Here is a 24,223-nt window from a genome sequence, read left to right on the forward strand (position 1 = left end):
GCCGAGGCCAAATTAAAATTCAGCCATCCCGTTATGAAGTATCGTGTCGGAAAATGTTTCTGGAAGCATTTTGCCTCAGGGCTTTTTTTTTTGTTTTCTTGTTGCTCTTAAACAGAGGAAATGGAAACTATTATCTTCAGTCATTTCTTTCGACGGAGTTGAACGTTTAAATCCTGTGTTGAACCAAAAAAGGACTTTGACTCTCAACAGTTGACGTCCTTTTTTGTGCTGAGATGTTCTTCTTGGCTGACAGTGACAGTTTAATACTTGGTTGTAAGGGCATAAAATTGTTTGAGGGAATGACTGACTCGAGCAAAGTAGCAGCAGCGGCGGCAGTATTATCCCTGGAGCAATGAACACAGACGGGATGGCACAAAAAAGCAAGTTTGATGTGAGTTTTGGCGTTAACCAAATGAACTGTATTCTCTTCACCGTAGTGGATGGAAACGTTGTCTAATTTGTGTTTTTGAACAAAGCAGGGCTGTAATGCCGTTACTTTCACGGCCACGAGCCTCTTTGCGAGGGTTGATGATGAGCTGGATTCTCCTGAAATGAATTCAGTGTGTGTTTGCGTTCCGCAGCGTGAAAACCACCGCTTATTGATAATTTATATCACAAGCAATTTGCAGGACAAGGTCATGTGATCTTATCGTACTACTCCATCAAAATAAACTCTGTTATGCAAGTCTTTCTCGGCAGGAAAAATAAGAGAAATCTCCGTCATAGTTTGTTGGTTTTTCGTGCGTATTTTCCCCCCTAAAAATCCCACAAAGCCTGATTATGGTATAAGAAACAAACCCCGTTAAGAAAGGGTTGTGTTTAAGTAGTGGTTGATATTATTTATATCTGCTTGTTAAATAAACAGACATTAAGAGCGGTGGTTATATTGGATTACCTTTTCAACAAGATCGGCTTTCTTGATCTCACTAATGAAAGGTCAGCTCATCACATTTTACAGTGTACTCTTCTTCGCTAAGTGCCACAGTCTCAGATGTAACCGGTCGTCATGCGGTTTATCTTCACAAGCGCGACTTGGCTGTTGCATAATATTAGAAGCAACTCACGATATTTGTTGCGTCACATTATTGACGTCAGCACATGACCGCTGAGTGATTGTGGGAGTCCTGTCGCACCATGTTTCCGGATTGCATTTCAGCAGAAACAACAGTCTCACAATCCTTTTCCCTTTAATCGCATGAAGTTTAATTTCCTGCTTAAAATACCCTGTTACACATTTCATGGACAATAAGGCGCCGTGACATAAAAAAGTGAACAGACGTGTCGACGTGTCACCCCGCTTTTAGTTTTAAAATCAGTCTTGAGGCAGCCCGCACATTTTTTTTTTTTTTCTCCCATGAGATGAAGCCAGGATCGCCAAACTCCAATGCATCTTATTTCATGAATTTATGAAAGACAGCGGGACTCGTAATGTTAAACTGAGCCCGAAGTGGACGGGCACCTGAACGCAGATTCCTAATCCAACGTAGTAAGAGCATGTGGATTAGCAATCAGATATCTGTTTCTCTTCCAGACAGCAGTTAACATGACGGTTGAGAGGCAGCAGCTCTCGTCGGAGTTAGAGTGAGGCTGAGGTTTGGAAGGGATACGGAGAAAAACAGAAACATTGTAGGACTTAAAAATCCACATTTTGTTACTCCTGTAATGGAGGCTGGTCATCCTGGCCAAAGAAATAATTCCTACGTGAGTTAGGAGCAGTCTAACTCTGCAAAAGGGAAAAAAAAGAGGTTGAATGAGGTAGATTTAAAATTCAGCACACAGTGAAAAGCATATCCTAGATTATTTTAAAGTTAGGATGAAATCAAATGAAAACACATCAAAAAAAAGTTCACGCTTGAGTCAATAGAATTTTTGGATAATGTTTAACTACAGTATCATGTCTCCTTTTTACGTGTCCACACAAAGCTTTGCAAGTCCACGTTTATGTGTTTATATCCCCTAATCTCCCTTCTGTGTGTTTATGTAAATTAGCACACTCTGTCATCAAATAATATTGATTTGTATCTGTAGGCGGAGTATTTCTTTCAATATTTTACGATAAAATTCTCAAGCGATGACCTTGGGATGTGTCATGGTGGAGTCCATCGTCCACGCTTTTTGGCTACCGTGCCCTATATTATTTGTGAGAAGTTTGTATACATATATTACAAAAGCAAATGTTTTTGTGCAATTTGGCCGTCACACACTCGTTCAGAATTTTCCACCAATTTATTATTTTGGTCAATATTCCGAAGGTTCTTTTATTTAACGGACAGATATGTGCATATATTATCCACAGCCTGAACAATTTGTTCCTTCAATCCACGCCAAACACTTAAGTTAGCTTTTGACAGCATTTTCTGCTTTATGGAATGACAAAGAGAGTGTGGAGTTTCAAAATCCTCCGATTTGAAAAAATATAAAATCCCTTTGGCACTCAGAAGTTTTGGAGTTGATAAAAACAAAGAAGGAAGAGCCACTACATTTTCAGAATCGAAGCACCATCTGGACCGAAAAAAGCCTGGGGTGAAAAAGAATTTCCACTGATTTAAAACTTTTGGCCCTCCCGGAAAGACGATGTTCTTGAATGTGTTTTCATTTGCAAATAAAACAAACAAACAAAAAAAAAACAATCAAAAAAAAGGCTAGTAGATGTTAATATCTTTCCTACAGACTTCTTTCCCCTGAGCTCGAGTCTCTACATGATACTACGAACCTGACCTAAAAGATTTGTCCAAAGAAAACAACTTGGAGCTTCGCTTTTTTTAAACTCTGCATTAACCTGAGAAATATGGATTGGCAGGACTCTGCACCAAATATGCTTACATGGAAGTATAAGGTCTTTATTCTTAAACATGGCAGGAGCTTTTAAAGCATTCGTATCATGAAATATTACATGGACCTTTTCTGAAAAATGTGGGTCATGTTCCAGTTAGACAGTACATTTTAGACCCTCTTGCAGATATGCATTTTTGGGGAAAAAAAAGGAAGATATTTGTGGTTTCCAACTCAAACCTTACCATGCCTCAAATAAAAAACAAACAAAAAAAGACTGTTTTGTGCTCACATTTCGCACAATTTTCACATTACATACGAATACACAAAACTGACTTGTCAGAAAACAAAGTCAGTGTGTTTTTTTTTTAGTGCTCCTAAACCCCAACCCGTTTCCATTATGACCACAACCAACCATCCATCAGTGAGTTGGAGCTAATTCAACGTCCTCATGAGTCGCACATACACACAGGTTCCACTTCCTATCTAGCGGAAAGCTGTCCATCTCCCCAAATCTCATCTTCCTAGAATATTATCTAAAATTGAAAATGACTTTAGCCAAAATCCAATTAATTTAAGAGTAAGAGTAATTTAGCTGCATATGGAAGTGGATGTGGAGGCTGCAACCGGAACCATTTTTCGTCAACCCGTTGGGGTGGATGATATTTTCCCTAAAAGAATGAGGCGCTCGCAGGAGGAGAAAGGGGACTGAATTTCAATTCTCAGACCCGCTCCTCGGTCCATATGACCCCCAGATGCCCCTCTGCTTGCCAGTCAAACACTGAGCTTGTTTTTTGGCCCCGCACTGAGCAGTATAATTTCGATGTTGGTCAACCGAATCAAGGATTATTAGCGGCTTGGCTGAGATCGCGTTAAATTAATTTTCTCTTCGGCGGAATTGTCTGTGCTTCCAAGTGATTAAGCTCCATCAGGTTGTTCACCAACGACAAGTCGATTTACTAAACGCAATCACTGTTCAGCGATTGTTTTAGTAGCTCTTGCTATGTGTTTACATCTGTGACTGATTGTTTGTGTAGTTCATTTTCCGGTTAGTCATTTGGCTTTGTGAGGCAGATTCAGACGCACAACTGCACAGACTGCATGGAAAAAAAAAAAAAAAGGTTATGCACTTAGTTTGCATTTTCCTTGGAAACATGAAGGACATTGCATTCTTTTTTCAGCTCTCTGGGTGAGTTTTTTCTTTTTTCTCTCTCCGGTTTCTTCTTTTTTCTTACAACAACGCTCGGAATTTGTCATTTGCAGGAAAACAAGTCCACAGCCGTCATACATTAGCGTTACATCCACAAATAAAATGCTGTAAATTTCTTTGAAAAGTAACGACAGGAAACACATAAAAGTGATACTGCTGCTGAAGTTATGACAGCCAAAGTAGACTGCTGAGGGCAAAGACCAGCGTCTCCAAAGAAGCCATCAGTCCACCTCTCCGAGTTAAGCAAAGTTCAGTGTGGTATTTAATGTGTATTATTATTTTGGGGTAACCTGGATAATTGTCCTAAACAGACAGAAACAAACCATGAAGACGGGAGGAAAGCCTTTCGTTGAAGGGATTAGATGCGTGCAAGTGTCGACTCCAGCAATTTATCCACATAGGTATAGTCAGTCACACACTCTTAAAGTATCTTGTGTACCATCACACACATGTTGTATGCACGCATGTACAGTTTAATGAGGGAAACTTTGACTTCCAATGACCCAGCAGGTCCCTCTGTGTCATAAACACCAGGCTGTCTGCCAGTCTTGGGATGACAAAAAATTTGCCATCAATGTAAGGTCATGACAACCCATCTACACTATTACAATAAAAAAATTTCCCCTTTGCTAGTCCATATAAGCATGCATACACACAGAAACATACACACACACACAACTCCCAGCAAGACTGACTCTAAACCTAGGCATATAAGTGGGATGATTTCTGTCAGCAGGGCTTGTTATGCTACTGGAAGATTAGGGATTTAAACCTTGAACAAAAGAGATAATTGCTGTGTTGGACATATTTGTTTCTCACAAAGATTTGTATAAATCTTTAATATTTGTTGCGGGGGTGGGCTTGTGTAGAACTGCCTCTGAATGTGGAATAGCTCTGTACTCTGGCCAGGGCACGGACCGCTTTTTTGTATCAAAAAACATTGTTTGCTAAAAACCTGGAGATTAAACAAAGAGTCTTCAGAGCATGGCGATTTCTTGACACCCAAGAGTCTGATCTCCTGCCATTCTTGCCATTTATACCGTTCCCCAGATAGAGGAAGTAAGACAATTAGGCATGCAACAGCCAAAGAGGCTTGCACTGCCACAGCAAGGCCAGTGGAGATGCAGAGAAGCGTAACACCTTCCCACGCCAAAGGTTTCCCCCAGGAGCCCCTAAAATACAGAAAACGCGTTACTCTCCCTGTTTGCTCGTCCGGTCTGCCACGCTCCAAAGTCAGCAGTTAGTGTGCCGCGGCCACAGAATTACTCAAGCACACATGGTTGCCTCTACACATAAGCACATGAGGCTCATTCAGAGTCGCCGGCCCGAACGCGCAAACTATGACATGTGACCGACACAAAGCGGAGTTCATACAGCCACGCACAAAAGGATTACGAACACGAGGTTACTACACATCGACCAAAAGTAGCAACAAATGAACGGGTTTAAATCACAATAAAAAAAATGGGCACACAAAATCCCTCAGCACAAGTGACGACCAAGTTAATTGTGGCATAAATGCGTTTGAAAGCCACACGCGCTGATCGGAAGCCGCGTCGCTCACTAGCACGGCCTCCACACAAAAGCTAAAGGTCACGCAAAACGGTCACCTCACGACCCTGAATGTCTTTTTCAGCCATAAATCTGATGTTCACACACATGCTGCACATGAAACGCTCTAAATATAGGTGACCATGTAAACACTGGCAGGAATTCACAAGATTCTCGCCGCCAGAGCTCACCGGGCCCCTGGGTTTTTAGCAAAACAAGCTTCTTTTTTTAAAAAAATCAATATCCCGCTGAACGCGGTTATCAGTCTCTTTTTAATGTTGCAGCATTCAAGTTATTATTATTATTTTTTTTTTTGCTAACTTTGGAGGAAATACATGAATAAGCGATTGTTACATGTCTTTTGAGCGGCTGTCGGTGCTCAAACGACAGGCGAGAATATAAAAGGTTCATTCATCCAGCTTGAACTGACACTGACTGTCTCATAAATATATTTCTGAATGGGATTAAGGCCACTCAACCTCTGAGAGGCTGTGACCGACATCACCAGATAGTTTGCCGGAGTGGAAACAGGTCCCACAGGTGTCTTGTTTTAGTAATGTGAGGACATGAACCCGAGGAAGCGTTTTATCATCCTTCAAGTGAAGTCTGTCACACACAAGTCAACAACTTATCGAGAAGCCAGGGAGAAAAAAAAAAAAGGCGGCGGAATCTGTTCGCTGCTTTGAGGTTACCCGGGAAATTAGTGTGTCGACAGCAGTGAAGTCAGAGTGCTTACAGATGATCGAACCCCACAACAGGCTTTCCTGTAAACTGAAAACTCCCGTCTCTCTCTATTAGTTTATTTTCTCGCTGTCTTGTTATCATAGTTCATGTGCACTTGATCAGCAGTCTTGAGTTGCGTTTTTAGGAAAAAGGAACATTTTGATCATTTTTCTGGAGTATTTCATAGACCAAACTATTGTTTTGGAGCACAAGTAAATGGTTAAGAATACTCAGTGACATCATTTGACGTACTTATTTATTCATTTTTTTTTTTCTTAAATGCAAATCAGTTGCTCACGGCAAGAACGTCCCTGGTTCGATTTCTGCGTTTCTGTGCGGAGTTTGAGGGATTTTTCCGTGTCTATGAGAATTCTCCGGTTTTCTTCCATAATGAAAAAACGTGCATCCGTGATGCGGTCCGGTGAGAGCTGGTGTGGGCTGCAGTGCAGGATACACGGTATAGATAATAAATGAATGAATGCAGTTCCAGGATGGATGTAACGTGTTCTTTTTGTAGTGCTTTTTGTCATGGATTGCTTTTGCTGTGATATTTTTCGGAGGAAAGATTCCTGCACCTCCTGACCTTTTGGAGTAATAATAATAGTTTCCATAACATGCGATTGTTTTGTCGGCGTGACAGACAACAGACTGATCAACTTAATAAGTCACATGCCGTGCCTGTTACACATTTTAATTCTGTCTGGTGTGACGATAAATTCAGGTTGTATTTTTTTTTTTTTCGTTTGTTTTGTTTTTGTTTTTTTTGTGCCTTTGGGTCTGTTTCAGAGATGCTAGTCCACAACCAGTTTCCAGTGCTGGAGGAATTTTGTCTTGTTGTCTGCCATGTCTGCAATCAGGTGGTCACTCCTCAGGGCGTCCTTGCACACTATGGTAAGACACACTCACACAGATTCCGTAGGCTACAACCACACACCTTTTAGTAATAACATCTGCGCTGAAGCCTCAGGGATAAGCCTTAATTTAAGGGAAATACATATAAACACGAGCAGGCCTTGGATTAGTCAGCGGCCGAGCCATTCCAATCAATACGTTTATCTCTCGAGGGCACTTTAAAATACATCATCCCTGCTACTTTTACCACGCGCCTTATAAAACACTAAATAATTCACAGATTTTTTTTTTTTTTTTGTTGTTTTAGTGTTGAACACAAGCCTTTAATCCATAACATATGTTTACATGCAATGGCTTGCTACGAAACATCGAAGCTGTAACCCAACAGTTTTGGAAACGTCAGTTTCTGTTCCCCGAAGATAAAGAATGTGTTCTTTATCTTTCGCATTTGCTTGTGTTGATACTTGATGCCAGAGGTGGTCTTATCATTTTGCAGCTGAACAAATGCTGCTCTCATCAGTTTAAACCCACATATTAAACCTGATTTTGGAATAATAATCAATTTATGAGGAAGCATTTATTGTTGAGAGTATTTGTCAATGGAACGTTCGCAGTGTTGTCCTCCCGCCGGCCCTCCACACCAGCCATTTAAGCTTGCATCTGCCTTGGAGCTGCTGCTTCCTTCTCTTGGCGGCACGTGCACCAGCCTCAGTGTCTGTTCTAGCTCTGGGAGACACATGGCCGTGCTTTAATGAAACCACACACAGCACGCGCGCGCACACACACACACACACACACACACACACACACTCACTCTGCTTCTGCCTATGAGAGGAGAGGCCTGCAGAGTTGCATGCACACACACATTCTCACTTTCTGTTTCTCAGCAGAAAGAGGTCAATGGTATTGTGAGTCGCTCTCTCACACACACACTCACAGGCTCCTGGCAGCCACTGTTGTTTTGTTCGTGCTCCTGCCCCCTGCAGCCTCCCCTCCCTTGTTGGCAGCAGCTCTGCTTGCTGACACGCACAGTCAGGGAACAACAGGTCTGAAGCGCACACATTCTCAAACTCATCATGCATGCGTACATGTTCATGAGATCCCCGTAAAACAAAACAACCGCAAGGCCAGAACTTGAAAGGTGGCCGTTGTTAAAATTGACTATTAGGCCAAATCCTTACGCTAATTGCACGAAAAGTTTTGTATTTTTTTTGTAAGGTTTGGTATGTTCTACTGCATGTCATAGAAAGCGGGTGTATCATCTTGGCAAAACAGTTTTGGCACGGTAAATGAAGAATCCGTTAAAAATGCTGTGTCAGAATTTAAGGCAAAGTTTTTTTTGATTTGGTCGACCGTCTGCCTGCAGCACCTCCTGCCTCTTTAATGAGAGCACAAACACGCCGCGGATCAGATGTGTATCCTGAAAGTTGAAGGTGAAATAAAAAGTACGTGCCATTGGATATTCTCAAAGATTTGGATAACCCCTCACTTTGATAGGTGGATCAATATGAATAGGATAATCTAATGAATCCGGACAAACAGATCATGTTAATAGAAATTTTGTGAGTCGCTTGTCATTGAAAATGCATCAGTAAAACATTTTGGTGACATTAATGCACTTTCATGCGCTCTGTTGGCCAGCGTTTGGTACATTTCTGCTGCAAAGGTATCCCTGGGACGGTACGTAGATACACAGATGTCTGATGTTTTGCAGACACTTGGTTAAAAATCCAGCCAAACCAGTTGCCAGAACTCTACTTGCCACTGGAAAAAGCAGAACCCTGCATGATTTTTCATTTTCTGAAAAGGGAGAAAGAGTTCAAAGACAACAGGCTTGCGTGTAAAAATAACATTCGATATCAAAAAAATGCAAAAGAGAAGGTTTTTTTTTTTTTTTTTAACGTCCATGTTGTTAAACTTGTAAGGTTTGTTAAAATCTTCTGTTATCAAAGATCTGCTTTAACGTAAATAATCCTTTTGGTAAATCACACGCATAAGATGTGTGCTTCATGGCAAGAAAAGCCCTCCGGGGTCACCAGTAACTGACCCTGTCAAGCTGATCTTACGATGTTTTATGTATTTCCTCCTATTGTTGCACATTCCCATGGTGTCGCAGTTGTATCATGGCAAGCACGGAGCCACTGTTCCTCACCGGTGATTCCACATTAGGTGGTGCGACTCCGCATAGCCTCTCTGCTCATTCCAAGGGCGCTGCATGTGTGTTCCTGTATGATTCCTCCGGGAATTCTCCTTTCATGGTTGACCCGTCCATTGGCCCATCAGTGAGGTCTTGCATATAGAGAAAACATGCATGCTGGCTGCCTCGGGGGTCGGCCCCGAGTTCTGCACGCTTAGTTTGCTGTGTTTGTAGTCGTCGCAACTTGGTGGCAAGATTTGTGTAGAGAAGATACGCAATGAATGCCAGCCTGATACCAAAATAGGTGTGTGTGTGCGTGCGGGCGCACTATATATACATATACATACCCACAAAACAAGAAACTTGCCCCATTTGCTAGATTTGTTTATTTTCAATGCGAGAGTGAGGGGAAACACATATATTCTGAGAATAAGCAAGCCCCAGTGGGATATCAAATAAATCCCTCACCCTGGCAGTGCGAGCGTGAAGCGCCATCCAACAAGATTGCGCAGAGAAAATATGCAGAGAAATTGTTTTAAATGCTTGTAAGCGGGTCCAAAATGAACGCCTGTGGGTAGTCTCTCTGCTTGGCAAGGAAATCTGAGACCATTTACAACACCGGTGGGTAAATGTTGTACCAAAGGAGTCGTGTTAGAAAACCCTGTCCTGATAGATTTCGCACTCCAATCCTGGTCTCACTTTCTTTGTCTGATTTACAAACTCTGTCCAATCCTCACCGCCAGCCTGAAGTCCTGTGATTGAAATGGAGGTTAGAAAGCCTGATAGCAGCATCGGCGGCGGCGGCGGCTGAGTGGCTTTTTGTGTCGCCTGTGTGCCAAACGCAAAACGGAATCAACTAACTCCTTTACCGTTGGGAGGGGAAACAATGAAATTGGAGAACATTAATGAATGTGGCTCCAGCAAGTGTGCCGGCTTAGGAAGGGAACAGGCCCGTGTTATTGTGACATTGTCCGTGCCCCCGCTTTGTGCACGGTCCAAGCACAATGCAAGGAACATTTAAAGGTATTAGATGCAGGGTTTTTTTTATTCTCTTTCCACAAGCAACCACACAATCACATATGTTTATTTATATGAGCTCAAAGTTATTTGTAGCTGTTTGTTTGTTTTTCCAATGAATGATAAACGCAAGGCTCGAACACACCGCTTCAAATACGTCGCAGCTGCAAAAGCTGTCCGAGACACTTCAGTGAACTGAACAGCGTCTGGCTTTGGGGTCGGACCGAGAGGGTGTGAGAGAGTCCGTTTCCTTTCACTTTCGTTTCCCTCATGTTTTGTCCCATGGGTGTGTCATTGTCTGAGTCAGTTGTTGTGGTAACGCGTGTCTGGCAGCGCTGTCGTTACTAATTTGACATGATACTTTGACACCTGTTTGTTTGGATGCCTGTCTAAATGACACAAGATGTGCTTCATTCCATTTGCCGGCAATTGTTTCCAACCCGCTGTTATTGTTGTGTTCCTTTGGCGCCGATGAGCCTTTGGTTGCGGCTCGGGACGAATAAACGGCCAGCTGCCTCTGCACATCAAGAGCTGCGTATTTGCATTTCCCCACTTAAAGTTGTGATTGGAAAAGCATGGTAAATGTCATGGCTCTGGAGTACTTCTGACAGGGTTTTAGTGGTGAAAGGTTGGATGACAAATATCCAACAGAGCCCGGCTAATGAGTGTGTGATTAATAAATACATTGACGATCCATTCAAGAAGAGGCTGTGCTCCTCTGTCAAAAGAGAGTATATTTTTGCAGAAAATCCCATAACCTGTCCATACCGCTATCATTTAATTATCAAATAGCGGATAATTAACACAATATTAAAGTCATTTTATTATACTTCTATACAGATATAGCAGGTCTCACTGAGGCAAACCGTTCAATTCAGAAGCAACGTGTAAAAGTGTAGCAGTAGCAATGTAACCAAAGCAAACCTGCTGTTGGAAGTTTAACAGGAAGCAGGTGCGTACATATGTACTGATGATAAAGTAAAATAGCATTTATTGAATCACCTTAATCTGTTATTTGTGGTTTTTAGTACCTTTTTTTAGTTACAAGCGCCGCCGAAGAGTTCCCACAACACTTGAACTTTTCAAAATCCTTTCCTCACCCCGCTGACGCAGTGGTCAAGTCACCGCTCGCAGTGTTAGTCATTTGCTTTCAGCCGATAGCGAGTGGTACCACAGGTGTAACTTTGTTTTGTTTTTTTTCTGAATATTGTTTACCGCTGGAGGCCGCTTGGTGAAATTTTATCCATGCTCTTTGTCTAATAATACACTAGAACACGACTGCGACTGCTTTCAGTGAAGTAACCGCGTGACGTTTACAGCCTTTCGCTGTTATTTAAACCGGCCACCCCGGGACGGCCCGGCTGTTTGAGCGTCTTTAGAAAAGTCCTATTCATTATTCTCATATCTGCGTCCCTCTCCTGCTCATCTCTCGGTGTAAACAGCCCAGAGCCGGGGAGCCTCCGCTTCCGCTCGGCGTGACGGATCCGCCCACAGAAAGAGTCAGCAGCCAGTCAGCGGCCGGCCGGCCTCTCGGCATCGCCATAACGACAGGCAGACTAGAGAGCGTAGTAGCGAGGGTGCCCTTGTGGTCGAGTGGCTTAGTGACCTTGCCTGGGCAGCCATCCATTTATTGTAAATCAGTACAGATCGTTCCAAACCGGCTCCACGGTCGCTGGATGGGTCCCCTTCAAAAACATACATCTTGAGTTGTTACCGAACAAAAGTACGAGCTAATTGACATTTATTGTTAAAATCTGGAGAGGGGATCCGTTTATTGAAATATTCGAAGGGACAGTTTTAGAAGCGGTGCTCACACGCGGGAGGTTTTCCCGTCGCCACAGTTTTACAGCTCGTGATCCTTTGACTAAACACCGCGTTGGGCTAAAATGATTGCCATCCCGTGTGTGAAATTGTCCTAATGTGTGCGTTAATATGAGAGACTGGCAGCCGTCGGCGCATACCTGCAAATGTAGCGCTGGACTTTGATCCCGCTCCTCTGAATACAGCTGCCCCCAGTTCTCTGCTTTCAATGGCCTATTTACACACGAGCAGCATGTGCACATGCGCGCGCACGCACACACACACACACACACACACACACACTTCTGCACACACACATCGGTGCTTGTATGTGCAAATCATGCTCTTGCTAGCGGTAATTAGTGTTGCAGGGATGTACAGTACAGCAACACAGCATGTACTCCTGGCAGCGGTTACAAAAACACACACTTAATGGACACCCTTGGTGTGGTCAGCGCACACCTTTTCCCCAGAATATACGTCTGCTAATCTCTCAAACACAAACACACACTCACGTGGTAGCTGAAGATCTCTGTGCAAACACGTTCATGCAGTGTGTTGCCCTCAGGGTCACGCTGTGCGTCTCTCGCCAAAAAAACATCAGTTCCATCAGTTTCATAAAAAAAGACAACACACTATTGTAACCAATGTTCAGTGACGTTTAAAGGTAATCGTGACATCTCTGTCAGTTTAAAGTGAGGCTAATTTTTTTTCCCCTGTGTGTGTGTGTGTATGTGTGTCTATGCTGTGCAAAGCAATTTAGCACTTCATTGGCAAACACAGTATGATGTTATATGAGATAGTTTCACCTCTAAGTGTGCGCTTAAAAGCGAGGTGAATATGATACTTGCTTTCCAGTAAGATTAACCTGACACACATATGACAGAAAATCATTTACCTCAGTCTAATGTTTCTGTAATTTCAAACAATAACAGCCGCATTTGCCCATTTATGAAGTATAACGGTGTCTGGCTTAGTCTATACTATTTATTTACATTTTCATTCAAATAAAAATTGTCTGAGGTATACAATGTCTGTGACCCAGTCCTTTCCACTTTCATGCAAAAGTGATCAGGATTGTTACATGATTGACGGCCTTTCACAAGTGACTAGAAATATGGGGAATTATTTCATCATCTCAGATGCTAATCAGAAGAGATGCACACTTTTAAAAATGTGCTGTTTTGTAAGTCTCTGTATAGGCCAGGGGTCGGCAACCCGCGGCTCTTTCATCTTTACACTGCGGCTCCGAGTGGCTTGGGAAAATAAACTATAAATATTTAATTGAAGTATATTTAATTTGTGTTAATTCCTTTTTTTAACTTTTAGTTCTAAGTTGGAAGATTATTGTGATCTCGAAATATTAAGTAAAATTATATTTATTACTTTTCGCCGCTCAAAATAACGTCACACTCACGGAAGCCGGTATACCCGCCGGCCGGTAAAGTCCCGATTTGCAGATGCTGTGCGCAGAAGTCCCATAAACCAGGTGAAAGAAATATTTATGAAGATATTTTGCATATTTTTATTTTTTATTGTTTACTGACACAGTGATTTTTTTTTCCCGATTTATTTTTAAAATTCAGGTCAAAACTCCTTTACACGCTCAGAAAGCCAAAAGCTCAAAATGAGTTCATTACATAAATAAAATTTAATTTTCTCTGTAATACTTTGTGAATTTCAGAAGCAACACACTACACACTTATTTATACAAAGTGTAAAGGTTATAAAAAGCAATATATACAGTGGTACCTTAATTTTAGACGTCAAAAAGTAGTGTTTTCTTTTCCCAGGAAACCGGCTCCAAATGGCTCTTTGGGTGTTACGGGTCGCCGACCCCAGGTTTAGGCGATCGTGTATGTTTACGTCATCAGGTGTTTTGGCCTTCTGCTTCTCCAACCGTCAGCAGGGAGATCACACCCGGGTCTGCGTCTCAGCCCAGCCGGGGAACCTTTTCCAAAGGAGTCTCCACTGGCCGCGGCGTTGTTTTATCTGACATTTGCTTGATGGTGTGTGACCTAAATGGCCCACGCACAGCGCGGCACCCTCCAGACCAGCGCCGCGGCGAAGTCGCACCGTAGTCCCGGATAATGTTTCCCTTTCTTTCCGAGCTCTCCCCGCGCCGTGTCGCTAAGGTTTGCGCCGACGATCTTCCACTTTGGCCTCGCTCTGATTCCCCTCGGCCAGATATGCTCTGCGAATTACACTCCTTAGATTGTGGCTCTGTGATTGAATTAGCCCTCACCAGATACAGAAGGATGGCAGCTCAGGCTCCACTGTGTCCACTTCACTCCGCTCATTTTATGAACAGTAGAAGTCCTGGTCACAGCGGGCTCTCGTTTCTCGCCCTCTCTCTCTGCCACTGTCTCTCTTAGTCCGTGACTTTTTGGGCCCTTTGCAGAATATACCTGCTGCCACTCATCGCTCGGGGGGTTTCTCCATCTGCATCCTTGCAGCCTGCACGTACTACATATAGTTTTGTTTTTCAATGAATCATCGGGCCTGCTTGTGATTTCTTCTTTTTTTTTTTTTTTTTTTTTATGTACTGCAGTATTGATATTGACGTGCAAAACAGTGACTCATCACGGTATCATGTGGCGACTCGCATTTCCTCCTCGCACCGGTATAAATCCAGTCAATGCGCACTGTCTTTTAAACATATCAATTTTCACATTCTCGTAGATGTTAGTTGAGTATTCACTGGAGGGCAGCTCCTTGGGTTGGTTATTGGGATTATTTTGCAGCAAAGAGTTTGGGTATTTGTATATTCTCTCTTCCTGTGTGTGTGTTTTCCGGACCGTTCTCTCCTGTGTTTTAATGCATATTCACCCTTGTGCTTTTCCTCAGGTAGCCGGGGTCTAGACTCCCTGTGAGACAGCGAAAGGTACAGACTGTTCTGGATCGCGTCTCCCCACCAAAACCCCACCCTACTTTGCTCCCACAAAGACATGCATAGCAAAAACCGTAAGTGTCTGACCCTTTCCTTTCCTCTCCAAAGCCTCGTGTTCGCCCTCCGTCTTCTCACCCGTTCGCCTTTGCACTCTGATCAAAAGGGATTTCTGTTGCATCTACGGCTTTAACAAACATGGACGCTTCATATGAGCGTCATTAAGGTTATTCATTTGCTCTATGAACACAAAGTTGTTTGGGGGGGGGAAACCTCGTGAAACCGATCCATAAGATCATCCATTGCTGAGACACGATCGCGATCCCGCCGGCCTCCAAACCTCGTATCCGTAATCTTCACGGCGTCGACGTTTGTCCTCGTTTCTGCTTTGGCTTTTCAAGAGAAGCGCCACAGCTCCCCCGTCCCCTCCAGAAGCCCCCTGGTGCCCATGAAGCCCAAGGCGTCGGCTGCAACCCACAGTCCCGGGGACACCCTGGCCTTCAGGATCCCCAAAGACTACCCGCACTCTCGGTTCAGCAAGGCCCCGCTTGCTGTCTACCCGCCGAAGGGGGCCCGGAACAAGACATGGTGGGCGCGTATTTCATTTTATCTTTTTATCCTTATGTTTATTAGCCGCCCATTTGCTGCCTCCTGCACATTGGCCTTTTCCCCTCCGTGTCTCCAGTGTGTCGCTTCCCGTCGTCAGCCTGGAGAAGATGCCCTGCCTCGGCCGCGCCGACTCTGCCTCGCACGTCCGCCTCACCTCCTCCTCCTCCTCCTCTTCTTCGTCTCCGTCTTCCTCCCCTCTCAAACATCACCCTTCGCCGGCCTCCCAGCGTCCCGCCGAAAAGCTGATGAACGGTCGACTCGCCGGCGGCCCGTCCACGCCCTCCTCTCTGGACGGGCGTCCGAGCCCGGCGCGCTCCCCTCTGGACAGAAGGCCGTCGTCGACGCCCTCCCCGGCGCCGCCGGACCGGAAACCATCCCCGTCGCCCTCGCCGTCTCACCGCTACAGCAGCTTGCCGTCATCCTCGGCGGAGAAGAAGAACCAAAACGGATCTAAAGTTTCATCCAAGTCGCACAAAAGACTCTCAGGTCAGTCCTCGACCGTTTTTCACCCCCGTCTTTTCGTACGCCGAGAGGCGTCCGTCCCGGTGCCCCACCCGCTCGCCGTCTTCTCCTTTTACCACTTTACTAAATTGCTCTCGTGAGCTTTCCCTCCGAGCCTCTGTGATTTGGCCCTGCCTCGCAGACGCTTTCGCAAAATCACACGCTCGCTATTTTCTTATCTGCTGACTTTTTGGGGAGTTTCCTGGCCGGGCGGTTGTTGCAGACATGACAGCGGAGGTGTGACGCTGCAGAGAAGGGAAAAAAGAAGCCTTTTTTTTTTTTTTTGTTTGTTTTTTTTCTCTCTATTCTCTCCCTTCTAGAATAAAAGAGCGCCGTTGGATCTGTAATCTCTTTTGAGGGGGAAAAAAAAAACTAGTTGGAAGTAACGAATGAACAACAGGGTTCCCTGGGGTCCTGGAAAACCTTGAAAACAGGTGCCCAATTGTTCACCGATAGGAAACACACAGAGGACCAGCCAAAATGCAAAATGTCCTGAGAATTTTAATGCCCCCCCCCCCCCTCCCCAAACAAACATTTAAACAATCTTTTTTTTCTCAACTATAGAAATTAAAGAACATTTTACAGATGACTTGAGAATTTCCTGAAAGCAATGTAGATTTTTACTGTAAAGAGGAGAAGAAAATACACCAAACAAGGGAATAAGCTGTAACATTGCGATTGATTTTTTTTTTTTTTTTTTTTTTTTTTTTTTTTTTATTAGGGGGGGTGGGGTTAAACGTCAATTTGAAGGGGAAGAATAAGGAACTATTTTGAAAAAAAGAAAAGGAAGTTCAATACGGGGAAATGTTTTCTCCAGAAACACGTATTGAAGGGAGAGGAAGACTTTGATGGGGCTTCAGGCTGCAGTTGTTAGCGTCTTGTGTCTTGTGTTCTTCCCTCTCCTCCGTCTCTGCTGCTCCCGTTCTGATTTACACCCACTAATTCAAGAGCGCCAGCTGCCAGAAATGCTGCTTGTCTTCAAGAGACTCTCCCCTCCTCCTGTGCACTTACATTTTTTTTTTTTTTCTTCTTTCCCTCTGCTCTCTCCACCTCCTGCCTCCGACCCGGTGTTTTTTCCTCACCCCAGAGTCCTTCCCCTCCGCTCTCTCCCCCGTCCCTCCGGTCTATTAAACAACTGAATTATATCACCGTTGCTTGTTCCCCATCAATATTTGTTAATTTCTCAACAAACAGAACCTGCATGCGAATTTCCTCCATCCGCGCTTCAGTCATGACGGGTGTGAGCTCGGTTCAAACGGGCGGCGCTGGCCCGCTAACCGCCACGCGCTTGGCGTCCCGATCCGTGCATGGAAATATTACTCAAAGCTTTCCTCTCGGTAGCCCCCCCCCCCCCCCCCCCAACCCCCTCGCTGCATGCCATTTAGAAAAGAGCAGGGAAAAAGCACATTACCTCTGAGATTGAGAATATGTTTTCATTATTTGACGGGGAGCTGCTTTTTTATGAGTAATTAGACTCCACTTAAAAGCGATTTCAAAGTGCTTTGCATTCACAAAGCGCCGGGAATCGAACCGCCAATCTTCCTGTCGTAGGGACGCCTTTTCCGCCAAGCGAGCCACTCGTGAATAAACATAAGATCATTTCAAACTGGATTGACGGTTGAATATCTCGTCATTATGAAGTAGAAACAATCGATAAATGCTTAACATGTTGTCCGCAGTGAAGCGGCTACTGTGTTTTGAACGTGTCAAAGCTTTGAATTGGCCCTGAATCGGAGAAGGATCTCCCGCATCACTGACGTGTTTGTGCGTTTCCCAGGCCGCGTGTTCGATCCCAACAAGCACTGCGGAGTCCAGGATCCCGAGACGAAGCGGCCTTGCACGCGTTCTCTCACCTGCAAGGTAAAACTCGCCGCCCTTCCTTCGTACCCACCGGGCTTCGCAGAGAAACCCTCGCCTGCCGGTGTCGTGCACATTTACGACGGGATGACATTGAAGGGCACGCTAACGTGCGGTCCGTAGTACAAACCAGGAGATTCGCCCTCGGTTTTTGTCCCGCCATTAATGTTTGAAATCGACACCGAAGCTATTTAGCGCACGCACTTCCCTCGATGAGGTAATTCTAGATGTCGGATAACACCGCGTCTTTCATCGGCAATTCCCCTTTTACCGCCCTTTAATCACCTCTGGCAGGATTTATCAATCAGCCGAACCTCTGGCTCGAGACGTCTCCGTATTCTTTTGCGGCGCTCGGTGAGAAACCAAAAAGAAACAGGAGTTGAGTTAAACTGTAAGGGTTGCGTCGTGGCTGAGAGCGGGATCCCCCGGCCCCTCCAGGCCTGTGGGTGTTTCCTCGGAGGACACGGAGCCTCCGGCTGCTCCCCGGGCGCCGCTCAGTGGCTGCCCGCTGCTCCCGGCACCTCCAGGAGGGCTCAAATACAGAGCCGTTTCCCACTGGGGATTAATAAAGAATTCAACACTTTCCTGCTGTGCAAACCTCTGAAAGAAGACAACGCATTTCAGATGTTATTTGTATTATTAATTTATTGGTTTACATAACATTTCTAAAACGGTTAAACCCTGACTTATGAGTTTAATTTGCTCCTCGTGACTCAGTTTGCTTGTATATCAGATTAAATTTCCCCATTGAAATGACGCGAAATGCTATTCATCCGTTCCCGTTTGTTATGTTTTTAAAGAAGAAAAAAAATGTATTTTATTAAAAAAAAAAAAAAAAAAAAAAATCTGTATAAAAATAATTCATAATAAAAGAAAGTGAACTGCTTTTAATAAGTGTATTTACCTTGAGGATCGGACAAATATCAATCTTACTTATCGCATTAAAATGCTAATTGCTAAGTGTAACTTGCACACTCGGCTACACCTGAAGGCTGAACTTAACGCAGAGTGAATGCCAGTCCTCGTTTTGAACGACTTCTCACAGCCTTCTCACAGATGATGCTGCCCGTCACGGTATCTCGCCAACAACAACTTCTCCATCTCTCGCACGAGCACATCCCTCCTGTTTTTCCATGACTTTCTTCGGGCGACGCGTCAAAACACCACTTCAGTCACAGGGACGGACGGCGGCAGACACGCTCAGATCTCGTCTCGTATCGCAAAAAAAGACAAAAAAAAAAAAAAACCGATCGAGCGACTCGTATCTCGGAAAACTCCTCGGCCAAGTTTCTTCCGTGCACCAGAAATCGCGGGTAATCCAAAGCCCCCGCTGACAGTGATTTGCCACTTTTCATCAGTTTCCAGTCGCTCTTTTATTAATCGGATGGAAACGTTTCGTCCAAACGGTGTCTCTACCCTCACGCTGAGCTTCCAATAACAGGAAGCGTCTCTTAATACCTGTTGAAACCAGTAATTCAGCACAGGGAGTCCCAATGTTTGATGTCTGGGACACTTCCAAAGTAGCGGGGAGGGAAGACAAACTGGCCATGCACAGGCAGTATTTACCCGTATTCGTCTGCCGTGACGGAGTGACTGTGCAAACTTTTCCGAAAGCCGCAGAGAAAACCCGAGACGGCAGCCGTCCGCCTCAAAATCTGTCTTTTAAATAACCCAATTATTGCCACCGCCCGGAGCCTATTAGTCCAGAATGGGAAAAGAATTAAGCCGTCTTTTATCTCCCGCGTTACAGACTCATTCCTTGACCCACCGCCGAGCCGTCCCCGGCCGGAGAAAACATTTCGACGTCCTCCTGGCCGAGCACAAGGGCAGGGCGAAGGAGGCGGAAGGGCTGAAGGAGAAGGAGAAGGAGAAGGAGAAGGAGAAGGAAAGGGACGGCGCGCAGGGAAGGAGAGAGGCCGGCGTCCAAGGCCAGGGCGTCACGGCGCAAGAGGCCGCCGCGTCCCCCGGTCGACTGCACTGCCCAAACGGACGGCCGCTGTCCACCCTCAGACTCCGGCTGGCCAACGCACACATACCCAGGTGGGGGAACAGCGAAACCGCCACCGCTAATATTTGCTCGTCTCGGCCGCGCCGCCGATCGGACGCGCTTATGACGCCGATCCTCGCACATCGCCACGGTAACGAACCAGATGTCGGGCAGGAGGTCGTACTTTCTGTTTGCGTCCCTGCCACCAGGGGGCGCTTTTAGGCACGAAAAACTGACGATTGAAAGAGTTGTGGTCATGAGTCATTTCCTCATTTGGATTTGAAGGAGGAAGCCGTGCAGAAGGAAAGCGGGTTAGAAAGCACTGATGCCACCAAACCTCACGTCTTCCTACTCTCCATATTCTCCCCTCTGTCCTCGCCCTTCATACCCTAACTTGTTCTGGAATCATCCCCTCCAGGGTTCCAGGCACTTCCACCTCCAGCCCTCTGCCCCCGGCGCCCGCGCCGCACGCCGCCGCCCCGAACCCCGAGCCCTCCTCCCACGCCTGGCCCACGTCAGCCGAAGACGGCGGCCGGCTCTCTGGGGACGAGGCTGAAGCCGAGACTCCCGAGGATCCGGACAGACCCGCCTTTCACTTCTCCGCTCGCCATCCGCAGCCTTTAGGGGTGAGTCCGGGCGCTAATGCTGCAGCAGGAGATAATTTAGCAGTTAATAAACACCTTCCACACAAGTCCGATGCCTCCCCCGCCTTGTGTGTGTGCGTGTGTGTGCGTGTGTGTGTGTGTGAGCTTTAATATGCCGTGCTGAAGAATGCCTCTCTGGTCAGCTGCGACGCTGTTAGTGTTCAGGGCTGCATCAGGGCCGGGGAAACGGATCGAGTTTTGCTTTCACGGAAACGTGTGCTGCTTGGACGATGGCAAACTTAAAATGGAACAGAAACGAGGAAACCCGTTTCTAAAGTCAGGGGATCATTTTGTTGTCAATTCGCAGGTTGTTTTTCTTTTTTTTTTTATCCAAAAATCTTCAAGTGCTTCTTTGTAATCTGATCTCCGAACCAGTTGACCTGAATTATTTTCACCTCAGCATTTCAGGAAATGTGTAATTTCCTTTCTAGGTTGAAATCATTATTGCCAAATGGCAGACGGCAGGCTGCAGAGAAACTCCCGACTCACCGATCGAATCACAACCGTGTTGTTCTGGCGAGCGAGACACAGACCCGCTCTGATCGACGGCTCTCTCCGACTTGTCCGTCGCATCGCGTCGCGTCGCGTCCGGTCCTTCACCTCGGTCGCATTTTGGAATTCCTTCTCTTTGTGCCTCCAGCTGTGTGTGTTCAGCAGCCGGCTGATGGGACGGGGCCACTTCGTGTTCGACCGGCGGTGGGACAGGATGAGGCTGGCGCTGCAGAGCATGGTGGAGAAGCACCTCAATGCACAGATGTGGAGGTGAGGGTGTTTCTGCATTCTTGCGCACGCGGCCGATCGGACGACAATTAGAAATATTGTGGAAGCTCGACTCGGGTTTCCGAGATACAGACCGTCGCTCAGACGATTTTTTTTTTTTTTTATTAATATATTTATTCATTTATTATTTTTAAAATACATTAACATTTTTATTTTATTTTTATCTTTTTTTATCATTGCTTTTTTTTTTAATCTGAGATTTGAGCCTGTTTAAAAACACGGTGTCTGGAACGGATTTATTCATTTATTATTTTTAAAATTAATTAATATTTTTATTTTATTTTTATCTTTTTTTATCATTGCTTTTTTTTTTAATCTGAGATTTGAGCCTGTTTAAAAAAAACGGTGTCTGGAACGGATTTAGAGCGTTTATTATTTTTAAAATTAATTAATATTTTTATTTTATTTTTATCTTTTTTTTATCATTGCCTTTTTTGAGATGAGATATGAGCCTGTTTAAAAACACGGTGTCTGGAACGGATTTAGAGCGTTTATTATTTTTAAAATTAATTAATATTTTTATTTTATTTTTATCTTTTTTTTATCATTGCCTTTTTTGAGATGAGATATGAGCCTGTTTAAAAACGGATTTAAACGGATTTTTCTGGAACGGATTTAGAGCGTTTCCATTCATTCCGGTGGCGAAATTGAATAGGACATACGAGCAAATTGAGTCACGAGGAACAAATGGAACCGGAAAGTCGACGTTTTGCTGTTTTTTATGATATTTAAAAAAGCCCGTGTTAATGCACCGCTCTCGTGGTCGTTTCAGGAAAGTACCTCCAGCTGTGGAGAGCCTCCTCTCCCTCTCCTCCAGTCCCTCCTCCATCTCCTCCCCGCAGGCCCACCCTCCCCGTCCCGCCTCGGCCACCTCTCCGCTCCTCCACTCTTCCTCCGCCAACGTCTCCCGCGGTGTCGCCTTCCCTCAGTCCGCGTCCTCGTCCGGGCCGCTCGCCGTCAGAGACGCCCCGCCGTGCCTCGCCCCCGCGGCGGGAAAAGCCCACAACAGCGCACACAAAGCCAGCCCGCCGTCGAAGGAGGCGGAGGACCCCGCCGCCGGACCCAAGAAGAGGAAAAACTCCTCCTACTCCTCGTTTTCTAGTTCGTCGTCCCTCCCGACCGTGGATATTCACAGGAGGAACGGCAGCAGCTATCACCCGCCGTTGCCGAGTCCGGCGGGGGCGGCCGCCGGCCTGGCGGGGAAAAAGGGACCCGGGCGTGAGGGGAACGGCTTCTGGGGCGGCGACGGCGGCTGGTCGTCCAGAGCCGACGGCTCCCAGAGCCACAACTCTCAGAGCGGGTGAGTGCTGGAGGTCACGTGGACTGGATACGCCAAAATACCGGGTCACGAAGTCGTCCTTTGAACGGGAGGGTTTTGTCTCAGGCTGCTTTTTGTTCATTTAATAACGTCGCGCCTCGCGGTTAAGATGAAAACTCTCCATTGAAATGAACGGTAGCCACTTGTGCCGAAGGTAACTCTGCGCGCGTCAGAATAATCACCCGAGGACGAGTGATCGATGTCACAGCGGCAAGTGAAAATCTCAAGAGAAATCCGTTTTGCGCGTGAATTTAAATCCCGCTGCATTGTGAAGATAAGGCGTGTCATCCGTGTCTCGTCTCCTCGCCAGCCGCAATCCGGGGACCACCGGTACGCCCTTCTCCTCCAGCAGGGAGCCGGCCCTCGGCCCCGGCCGGCCCCCGGCCCCCGGCTCCGGACCCGCCTCGTACGACGGAACGGAAGAGGGGAGGAAGAGGAGGAGCCCCACTTCGTACAAACGCAAGGCCAGCAAGATGAGCAGGCCGGCCGGCTCGGAGAGCCTCTTCGGCAAAGGGAATGAGAGCGGCAGGATTCTGGCCTCGGGCCCGGAGGCCCCGAGACAAGTAGGTGTCGCGCGGAGAGGAGGACGACCCCTGCGCCGGCGTGATAGATGGATCTCAGACGCAGCCGCTAACCGCTGCTCGGGGAACGTCCCGTAAGATAGACCGGAGTGATTTCAACCCCCGCTGGAAAATAACGACAGCGTGACAAAGCACAAACGCGGCCCTTCCGGACGTCAAAAGAAAAACAGGCTAACATTTAATAGCGCGCGCGCAAACAAAACGTGATCGCAGAGATGAGATGAGATGAGAACAACTTTATTTATTCCGAAGGAAATTGTTGTGCCAGAGTTTCAAGTAAAAACCTAACAGTAATAGATAATAGTAGGAAGGAGGAAGAATAAGAAATACAATGAAATATAAATTGTCTTAACTGTTAACTACAAAGATTACAAAGATTACTACAAAGAGGCGACGACGATGAAAAAGCCGTTGAAGTTTAGAGCCGAGAGGCGAGGTCGCTACCTGCTGGGAGCCGTGCGACACCTGCCCGCTGCAACTCTCGTCACTTCAGAGCGACGAGACTAAAAATAAGCAGCAGACAAGTCAGAGTTAAAACCCAACACGTCGCAGCTCCGCCCTGTTTTAGTGACGCCTGACTTTAGCCTGGAATGACCTCTTTTTATCAGATCAAATGTTTGTAATTCCAGCTTGTGATTTTTAAAAAAAAAAAAGGCAACAAGAATATACAAGACAAAAACACAAAGCAAACCTTGAATTTGGGAATTTGGGCCTGGTATTTTCTCGCATTATCTGCACACCAGAATTCTTAAAAAGAATCCAGCAGGTATCATTAGTGGGTTCTCACCAGCACCAAATTCATATTTTTCAACCCCCCCCCCCCAAAAAATGAATAAATTTAAAATCCTTTGCATGCCTAAAGTGTTGAAGGTAGGTTCCAGAGTGAGCCTCTCACTCTGGAAGGGTTTCACAGGTAGTTTCCCCAGACAATTCGAGTCCAGAATCCCAAGGACTCGGACCGTAAGACTGACCGGCTCCGCGACTCGCCCCAAACCCA

At 45.7% G+C, this 24,223-nt stretch overlaps 1 protein-coding gene across 4 annotated transcripts in view; it reads left to right on the forward strand.

Annotated features, from left to right (window-relative positions):
• atxn7l1 (ataxin 7-like 1) overlaps positions 1 to 24,223 on the forward strand; it is a 33,163-nt gene that overhangs the window by 3,454 nt on the left and 5,486 nt on the right. For 2 of the 4 annotated variants that reach the window (XM_086147141.1, XM_086147140.1), the window contains 9 exons: positions 14,910 to 15,026; positions 15,351 to 15,537; positions 15,635 to 16,044; positions 17,837 to 17,919; positions 19,667 to 19,956; positions 20,322 to 20,529; positions 21,188 to 21,309; positions 22,100 to 22,627; positions 22,956 to 24,052. In XM_086147141.1, coding sequence (XP_086003267.1) covers positions 15,011 to 15,026; positions 15,351 to 15,537; positions 15,635 to 16,044; positions 17,837 to 17,919; positions 19,667 to 19,956; positions 20,322 to 20,529; positions 21,188 to 21,309; positions 22,100 to 22,627; positions 22,956 to 23,304 — 2,193 coding nt within the window. In that variant the 5' untranslated portion in view covers positions 14,910 to 15,010 and the 3' untranslated portion in view covers positions 23,305 to 24,052. Of the gene's footprint in view, positions 1 to 14,909; positions 15,027 to 15,350; positions 15,538 to 15,582; positions 16,045 to 17,836; positions 17,920 to 19,666; positions 19,957 to 20,321; positions 20,530 to 21,187; positions 21,310 to 22,099; positions 22,628 to 22,955; positions 24,053 to 24,223 lie in introns of those variants that run through there. The other 2 variants (XM_086147142.1, XM_086147143.1) reach the window with 2 other exon arrangements.

Source organism: Fistularia commersonii, chromosome 5 (genome assembly GCF_037954325.1).
Source record: "Fistularia commersonii isolate RoL2024-O1a breed Wild chromosome 5, RoL_Fcom_v1.0, whole genome shotgun sequence".
NCBI classification, from domain to species: Eukaryota; Metazoa; Chordata; class Actinopteri; order Syngnathiformes; family Fistulariidae; genus Fistularia; species Fistularia commersonii.